Source organism: Psammomys obesus, unplaced genomic scaffold (genome assembly GCF_907164565.1).
Source record: "Psammomys obesus unplaced genomic scaffold, mPsaObe1.curated_primary_1811, whole genome shotgun sequence".
In the NCBI taxonomy this organism is placed as follows: Eukaryota; Metazoa; Chordata; class Mammalia; order Rodentia; family Muridae; genus Psammomys; species Psammomys obesus.
The window spans coordinates 8,644,707-8,654,307 of record NW_026592548.1 but is presented as its reverse complement, the minus strand read 5'-3'; the positions used below and the strand labels follow the sequence as shown (position 1 = coordinate 8,654,307).

General features: G+C 40.3%; 1 protein-coding gene across 1 annotated transcript in view; it reads right to left on the bottom strand.

The window, feature by feature from the left end:
- Positions 1-1,142: 1,142 nt before the first annotated feature.
- Ptgfr (prostaglandin F receptor) overlaps positions 1,143-9,601 on the bottom strand; it is a 32,525-nt gene continuing 24,066 nt past the window's right edge. Inside the window, exon 2 of the mRNA XM_055614408.1 lies at positions 1,143-2,457. Within this exon, the coding sequence (XP_055470383.1) occupies positions 2,155-2,457 (303 nt within the window). The 3' untranslated portion in view covers positions 1,143-2,154. The remainder of the gene's footprint in view (positions 2,458-9,601) is intronic.

Below are 9,601 nucleotides of genomic sequence, written 5' to 3'. Positions count from 1 at the left end.
GGAGCCCAACACTTTATCACCGAAGAAAATAATTATCTTCTCTGAAAGTAAGTGAACCTTCCAAAAGCTTTTTTCTGAGCTTTAAGTGCTCTTGAAATTAAAAATGAAATTAAAACATTTATGTAATATAAGAGTAATCACAAATTGTAATAGCTTTTCACAATCATAGGCATTATGCATACATGCACATACATAATCACACAAATTCATACACACTCAGATGCATACACACATGAACACACATACATACATGTACACATATGTACACCACAATAACTAACATGTTAGTTAGCTGTCAGTTTAAATTTAAGTGGTGCAAAACTTTTACAACTCCATGCCCAACTTACACCAGGATATTTTTGTCTATTACCTGACATAGTCTCTGCTTAAGAATCTATTGTATGATTGATCACTTGTTGTCTTTAAGATTATCTCATGATAGTGTATATTTCTTTTAGATTCACTACAAATAAAGAAAATTATTTGTAGTGAATTGTAAGGCTATTTGCTTAACTTCTTTTAATTTACTCATGAAAATTTACCAAAATCAGTAATCATATGTAATGTAAACTACCAATCAAAAACAGAAGGTTATGAAGATACTAATTTAAGTTTATTGAATTCTTAGAGTTCCCAGAATTCAAAATTATTTTTACAGATATCAACAATTTTTAGCGGCTGGAGTGATAGCTCAGCAGATAAGAACATTGATTGATCTTTCAGAGAACCTGGGTTCAATTCCCAGCACCCACATGGGAGCTTACAACCATCTGTCGCTACAGTCCCAGGGATCTGATGCCCTTTTCTGGTTTCAGTAGGTCCCAGGAAGATACATGATACACAGAAATACATTCAGGCAAAACACCCATAAACAATGCAAAAAAAATAGTAATAACTTTTAAATAAACACAAATTTGATGAAAGCAAGGACTTTTTGAATATGAAAATGTATATCTTTATAAAACATAGCCCCTAACCATAGTCACTGATGGACCTAAAATATTTAGAATGATTACTGAAATTGAAAATCTTTGTGTTAAATTATACAAACAAGCAAAAGAGAAATGTGAATTAAGATTGGGAAACTTGGGGACAGAATCTTGTCCTTTGGTCTCTGGCTAACCATAACAACAGGTCCCCAACGCCTGGCTAACTTCAGATCTTTCCCAACCCCACTTATAGTTAATAATTTTTTTTAAATGTGGTCCAAAAGATTTAGTGAAACCACCATCAACAGAACTCCCTTATGCCTGTTTGTGTAAGGCAGAAACACACTAGCTGCAAACAGACTTTCAATATGTCTTGATTGTTTTTCTTTTATGCTCTGACATAGAAGTGACAGCTCAGGTAAAGCAATGTTTGCCATGTTCTTGGCACGTGTCACTGAGATGTAGATGGTTTTTTTCATCCATGATAGGGCTGAGTGAGTATGCTATCATGAGCTGAATCTGTGCTAAGATAAAGCCTGTATTTCTCCACAATTTTCAGAGGAAAATGTGATTACTTAAACAATAAGAATCCATAACTTTATATAAAAAACAAATCTTCAAACAATAATTGGCCTGCACAACAAATGCAAGCAAACATGTCTGTCACTTGTGGCAAGAATGGCTATCTTCATCACCCTCTCAAGGTCAGGCTGATTTAGCCTACATAGTACCTATAATAGGCCACCATGAATCCCAAATGTCATGGTCATTCAGACATTGATTGAGAACATATGGACTAGTAAACAGACCAGAATCTCACACACAAACAACTTCAGAGTCTCGTGTTACTACTTTGAGCCTTGTCTATAAGTCAATGATCCTCAAATGGCCATTTCATGGTGCAGGTAGCATTAAGTTTCTTGGACAAAGAGGTCAACTAAAGGCTTTGGGCCTCAACAGATATATTTATTCCAAACACAAGAGTCAAACTGCTAAACTCAAATGTGTGTTCTACTCAACCCCCTCACATTGTCTCAGTTTACCGCCTGTTGAAAAAAAAGTGAAAGTGGACAACCACGAAGCAGCCAACATAACAAAGTTCAGAAGCAGTATGTCCATGTACTCCTGAGCTAAACACTGAGGTCCAAATGTTCTGGTTAGGCTGTGTCTGATCAGCTGAGATGTTTCCGAACCCCCCATGATTTTCTTCCAGCGCTGCAGTGACTTACAGTCCAGCTTCACGGGATACTTGCTGGCCGTCCTTCTCCACAGCCGGTGACTCAGAGATAGAAGCAACCTTTAAGGAGTTCTTGATGGAGCTGAGCTCCCAGATGTGCAAGCTGATGATGTGCACCCCACAGCAACGACTGGCAAGCTTATACAGGTTCTTAAGGACAGCCTTCCGGAGCAAGATGTAGACCCAAGGGTCTAAGATCTGATTCCATGTTGCCATTCGAAGAGCAAAGAGTGTCGTTTCACAGGTCACTGGGGAGTTATTTCCATTAATCGCAATGTTGGCCATCGTTACCTGAAAAAACAAGCAAAATAGGGGAAGCTGTTGATCACTGACATTTCCACAGATTTTCAAGTTAACTACAAGTGCAGCACGACCTTTGTATCACATCCCACAAAGTGCAGCTTTTTTGCAAAATACTGGTAATATAAATGCATTCATAGAAATAGTCTAATTTACATATGTATATGTGTCAGATAAATACTAGAAACCATGGACATAGACCATAGATTATTTTAATTCAAATTCACAAGAAGACTGCAAAAATTATATTCTACTGTCTACAAACAGACTCAAGGGGAAATAAACATTGATATCAGTAACTAGCCTTATATTTCTAGGAATAAGAATGCTAAAGTCCAAGTGGATCAAAGACCTCAACATAAAACCCGACACATTAAATCGGTTAGAAGGAAAAGTGGGGAAGACCCTTGAACTCATTGGTACAGGAGACAACTTCCTGAACAGAACGCCAACAGCACAGGCTCTAAGAGCAATAGTCAATAAATAGGACCTCATGAAACTGAAAAGCTTCTGTAAAGCAAAGGACACCATCATCAAAACAAAACTACTGCCTACAGATTGGGAAAGAATCTTCACCAACCCTCTATCTGACAGAGGACTCATATCCAGTAAATATAAAGAACTAAAGAAGCTGAAAAGCAGCAAACCAAGTAATCCACTTAAAAAATGGGGAACAGAGCTAAACAGAGAACTCTCTGTAGAGGAATATGAATGACAGAGAAACACTTAAAGAAATGTTCAACATCATTTGCATTAAGGAAATACAAATCAAAACGACCCTGAGATTTTACTTTACACCCATCAGAATGGCCAAGATGAAAAACTCAAGTGACAATACATGCTGGAGAGGTTGTGGAGAAAGGGGAAGCCTCCTCCATTGCTGGTGGGAATGTAAACTTGTACAACCACTCTGGAAATCAATTTGGCGCTTTCTCAGACAACCAGGAATTGCGCTTCCTCAAGATCCAGCCATACCCCTCCTAAGCATATATCCAAAAGAGGCTCAAGTACACAAAAAGGACATTTGCTCAACCATGTTTGTAGCAGCTTTATTTGTAATAGCCAGAAGCTGGAAACAGCCCAGATGCCCCTCAACTGAAGAATGGATGCAGAAATTGTGGTACATCTACATAATGAAGTATTACTCAGCAATGAAAAATAAGGAAATCATGAAATTTGCAGGTAAATGGTAGGACCTGGAAAGGATCATCCTGAGTGAGCTGTCCCAGAAGTAGTATATACACACGGTATATACTCACTCATATAGACATATAATATAGGATAAACCTACTTAAACCTGTACATCTAAAGAAACTAATCAAGAGAGAGGACCCTGACTAAAATGCTCAATCCCCATCCTGAAAGGCAAAGAGGATGGATACCAGAAGAAGAAAACAGGAAACAACTTAGGAACCTGGCACAGAGGGCCTCTGAAAGGTTCTGCCCTGCAGACTATCAAAGCAGACACTGAGACTTATGGCCAACTGTTGGGCAGAGTGCATGGAATCTTATGTAAGAAGTGGAAAATAGTAGGATATGGAGAGGACAGGAACTCCACAAGGAGAGCAACAGAACCAGAAAATTTGAACACAGGGGTCTTCCCAGAGACTCATACTCTAACCAAGTACCATGCATGGAGATAACCTAGAACCCCTGCACAGATGTAGCCCATGGCAGTTTAGTGTCCAAGTGGGTTCCATAATAATGGGAAGAGGGACTGCCTCTGACATAATCTGATTGGCCTGCTCTTTGATCATCTCCCATTGAGGGAGGAGCAGCCTTACCAGGCCACAGAAGATGACAATGCAGCCACTCCTGATGTGATCTGATAGACTAAGATCAGAAGAAAGGAGAGGAGGACCTCCCCTATCAGTGGACTTGGGGAGGGGCATGTATGAAGAAGGGAGAAGGAGGGTGGGACTGGAAGGGGAGGAGGGAGGAGCCTATGGGGGGATACCAAGTGAATAAAGTGTAATTAATAAAAGTTAAAAAAAGAATGTTAAAGCAAATACTACATGTTTCTTTATTCAATAGAAAATGAAAGTATATCTAAACAAAAATCCATGAGATTATAAGTACTTTTAAACAATAAACTTTTCTGGACACTGTAATACAAGCATGATAAAGATGGGAGCAAAAGGATCATAAATTCCTGCCCTAGTTATGAAACGACTGGGGCCAAGACTTGATTGGCAACACACATGAGATCACAATTTGTCTTCACTCATCAAATACCCATTCACCTCCTCTCGGGAAGGCAATGTGCTAGGCACAGGGGGAACAAATCAGACAGTGAAACCTTTCATCTGTCTGTGAGAATTTTATTACATTAGTTTTGGTTTGGGGTTGAATGAGTAGATGTTTATTTTGCTTTACAAGTAAATAAAAAAAGTGCATACTTTCTATTAGTGAATAAGTTGTACCCCTGGAATCTCTTAGCTCAGCCAGACACTGCCCTGTAAATCCTGGAACGAGTGTGCTCCGCACAATGCAAAGTGCCTCAGTTGCATGGCCGTCCTTCTCGGATGCTCCTCTCTCCTGGACCATAGTTTGATCACCCAGTGGCTGTGAACTGATATTTAATTATCTGCTGAAGGAGCCCCGGTCCTAGCTTCTCTCTAGAACACAAAGCCAGTGCTCAGCCATTCACAACACTCCCCTTTCCCTGTTAGCTTGAAGCAGTTGCTTCAGGGCCCAGATCATTCAGTAGTTAGCAATAAAAAAAAAAATAGGTAGAATAGTTTTGTAAATGAAAACACCAATTGGGATGTTATTGATATTAGTACATTACTGATAGTTTAGCATTAAACTAATCATGATGTACAACAAAGGATAAGCTGTGGTCATTTCATAGAATAGAACTACACATGGGAACTGGCCTTGGGATTTAGTGTTAGCTTAAAGAAAGCAAGTCACTGCATGATATTCTCTGTGTTCTCAATTCCCAGAAAAAATGTTATTTTGTGCATGTTACTGTTACATTTATTGTGAATGACAATAAAATGATAGAGGTGTTAGTCAGTGTTTCACTGGTTGACTCTAATAGGATTCTGATTTATTTCCCTTTGGTTTTTGTGAAATTTACTAATTGTGTGTGTGTGTGTGTGTGTGTGTGTGTGTGTGTGTGTGTGTGTGTGAGATTACACGGTATTTTAGTAACAGCACCGCCTGCTGCAGAACACTATGGACAGGTGCTCATCGAGCAGTCTAGCAACAGAGCTAGGGGAAGCTGCGCCGTGTTTTCTAAAACGCCTTTCTCGGATATTGCAGTGGTGGGGTTGCTGTGTGGTGTGTGTACAAATGCACACACTTTGGGGTACACGTGTATTGCCGAAAGGTGGCACTGGGTGTCTACTAAGATTGCTCAGTATATAAGATGTCATATATTGAGCTCACCAAGTCAGCTAGTCAAAGTGGCCAAAGTAGCTCTGGGATCCGCCTGTCTTTGCCTCTCAAATGCTGGGGTCACAGGGGGGCCACCATGCTACTTGGCATTTACCTGGGTTTTAGGGTCCTAAACTCCAGTCCCCACATTTGTGCAAAAAGCACTTTGTCCAGTAAGATGTCATCCCTTTTTAGTGATTAGAATTTTTGGTAAAAAGTAAATGTACAAAATGTTTGGATGGCCAGACGTGGTAGCGCACACCTGTAATCCCAGCACTCAAGAAGGCAGAGGCAGGCGGATCTCTGTGAGTTAGAGGCCAGCCTGGTCTACAGAGTCCAGAACAGCCAAACCTACACAGAGAATCCTGTCCTGAAAAAAACAAAACAAAATGTTTGGATGATCTATGAAAATAATCCACTACTTACACTTAAAATTTCTCAGATGCTCACCACAGTGTCAAATAAATATATGAGGCGACTTCACAGCCATGCCCAGGTTTAAAAGAGAAAAATAAATGACATAATTGTTTTTGTTCTATTCAGGTTATAAGAATAAAATTTTGTAAACTAATAAGGTCATTTTAGTAATGAATCTGCAACTTTAATTATCAACAAGAGTCCATGTTAGCTAATTTTTTACTATGGAAACTATTAAAGCGATATACGCTTGTGTGTGCATGGATTGACCTGAGTGAGGGCTCCAGTGGCCACTTACAGGTAAAAGCAGTGGTAAGCCAGACATGATGACACATAATCCCAGCACGTGAAAGGCTGGATAGAGGATCTGAAGTTTCAGAGCTGCGCTGGCTACATCGTAAGCAAGCCTGAGCTGTGTGGCAAAATCCTATCTCAGGAACAGAAGAGAAAAACAAACACTGAGGGCAAATTCAAGAAGGGTGTTTATGCTTCTGTCTCTTTGATCTTTCAAGAAACACTAATCTAGCAGTGAGCGGATCTCACTGCCAACCGTCCAGGCATTGTGCAAGATGACATTGACACTGAAGCAAAGCTTTAGGGAAATTCTGTCTAACAAATGATTAATTTACCTTCCTTGTCTAGCAAATCATCACACTAAAATATTGTCATCTCGAAAGTGCATGGGTTTCATCTGACTAATTCTTGTTCCAATATCTGACTAAAAGTAGGGAAAACGGTTTTTGTTGGGTGAGTCAGGATGATGATGTCACCAAGTGCAGGACCAACATGATGCAGTTCTACTGCTGCATGCAGCACAGTGAGGGCATGCAAGTTGCTGCAAAGAGGACTATTGATGAGCATCATGAAAATGTGTATGTCTTTATGATTTTGTACTGCGCTAGCACTACAGTTGTTCAGGCGTTATTTTAAAGGGCTGCGGGTGTAGCTCGGTGGTTGAACACTTGCAGAGCAAGCATGAGATCTTTGGTTTGACTCCAGCACCATGACAACAAAATACCCTTCTTGTTTGAGCAGTTTTGAACTTAGCATCATTCAGATGTAGAAGCAATTTTACACTGGCACATTTTAAAGTGATTTAAACGAATCCGTAATCAAAACATTTCCTGGAGGGATGGCCTATTCTTAGATACCAAAAGCCTTTGTGTAATAGTCATAAGATCTCTTTCCATGTGAATGATGTCTACAAAATTTATTAGAGTTCTCCTCTAGTCATGAAAGTGGATTTTGCAAGCTAGTTTTTGTCAACTTGACACAAGCTAGAGTTATCTGAAAGGAGGGGACCTTAACTGAGAAGTTCCCTTCATAAGATCCAGCTGCTGGCAAGCCTTTAGAGCGCTTTTTAATTGGTGATTGATGGGGAAGGGCCCGTCCATTGTGAGTGGTGCCATCCATCCCTGGGCTGTGGTCCTGGGTTCCATAAGAAAGCAGGCTGAGCAAGCCATGATGAGTAAATCAGTAATCCATGGCCTCTCCATCAGCTCCTGTTTCCAGGTTCCTCTCCTCTGAACTCCTGCCCTGACTTCCTTCAATAATGACCTGTGACACGGGAAGTAAGTGAGATAAATCCTTTCCTCCCCAACTTGCTTTTGGTCATGTTGTTTTATCTCAGAAGTGGAAATATAACTAAGGCAGGTGTTTCCACTGTGCCCGATTCTTACTATAACTTACCTTACCCCAAGCAGACAACTCATTCTCCTGTCAGCTTTAGAGAAGACTGGTCAGGCCCCCAAGGAATTGCTTACATAAAAGGAAGTACAACCCACTGATTTTCAAACTGTCATCATTCATAACTTTGTCATCCAAGGGTAATGTCTAAGTTTACACCTCAACACAGAGGGCTGATGGTGATTACTCAATGACAACCCAGCTTCACATACAAAAGAAGATTCTTTCCAGTGCTTTGTGGAAGGACAACATGAGGGCTCTTAGTATTTAGAGAAGTTGAAGTTAAAAGAGTATTTTGGAAATTAAATGTATTTGTGGTGATTTAACTCTGCAGACTGATCCTATTCCTGTAAACGGAATTGTTAAGAAAGGAGTTGTGGGGCTGGAGAGATGACCTGAGAGATTAAGAGCACTGGCTACCCTTCTGAAGGTCCTGAGTTCAATTCCTAGCGACCCCATGATGGCTCACAAGCTTCTATAATGAGATCTGGTGCCCTCTTCTGGGGTGCAGGTGTACATGCAGGCAGAACACTGTATACATAATAAATAAATAAATCTTTTTAAAAAGGGCTGGGGTTGCAATGTATATCTACAACCTCTGTACCCAGGAGGCAGAGGCCAGACTGCTCCTCTCTAAGTTCAAGGTTAATCTCAGCAACATACTGAGACCTTAACTCCAAAAAAGTAGAATAATTGTGACAAGAACCTGCAGAACAATTTTTACTCTGCAACTCAGGAATCGCATATATGAATTAATACATATTATATATATATATATATATATATATATATATATATATATATATATATATATAACACATTTGAAACTACAAAAAACTGAAAATTACAGACTTTGGCAGAAATTGATTAATTTTTATATCTCAATTACTTATTTGTTAAAAACCCTTAAATTGCATTTTATGGGTGATTCAGAGAAAATATGGAAATATCACAACAGGAGGATAAGGACAAATGTGTGTGTGTGTGTGTGTGTGTGTGTGTGTGTGTGTGTGTGTGTGTTCATGTCCAAGTACACGTATGTCAGGGAAGCCAGAGCACACCCTCTGATATCCCTCCAAGCACCATCCATGCTGTTTCTTGAGACTGGATCTTCTCTCACTGGCCTGAGGGTGGCCAAGTAGGCCAGCCTAGCTGCCCAGGGAGCTCTGAGACTTCTTCTCTCTGCCTTCCCAGTGATAGAATTATACACACTCACTGCCACAGGTCTAGCGGCTCAAACTCAGGTCCCCATGCTTGCAAGGCAAGCACTTTTCTCACCGGGCTACATCCTCAGCTTTACACATTTTCTCAGAAGCTCGTGTAACCCAGTCTGGCCCCAGAGTTACTGTGTACCCAGACAGAGCTCCTGATCCTTACCTCCCAAGTGTGTGAGCATGTGAGTAACGCGTCTTATGTCTAGCTCTAAACACTGAAAAACGTGGACAACTTTTAACTTCAACACAGTACTGAAAAAACAAAGGCATCTGAAGACTCTTTGTGTGTGTATGTACCTGATTTGTTTGTGGAGGGCTAACCAATTACCTGGCAGAACATTCCCTTCAAAGACTGTCAAAGTTACAAAAAAGAAAAGAGGAAGACATGCTACAGTGACACCCTCCCTAGCTACAGTGTCACCCTCCCTAGCTAC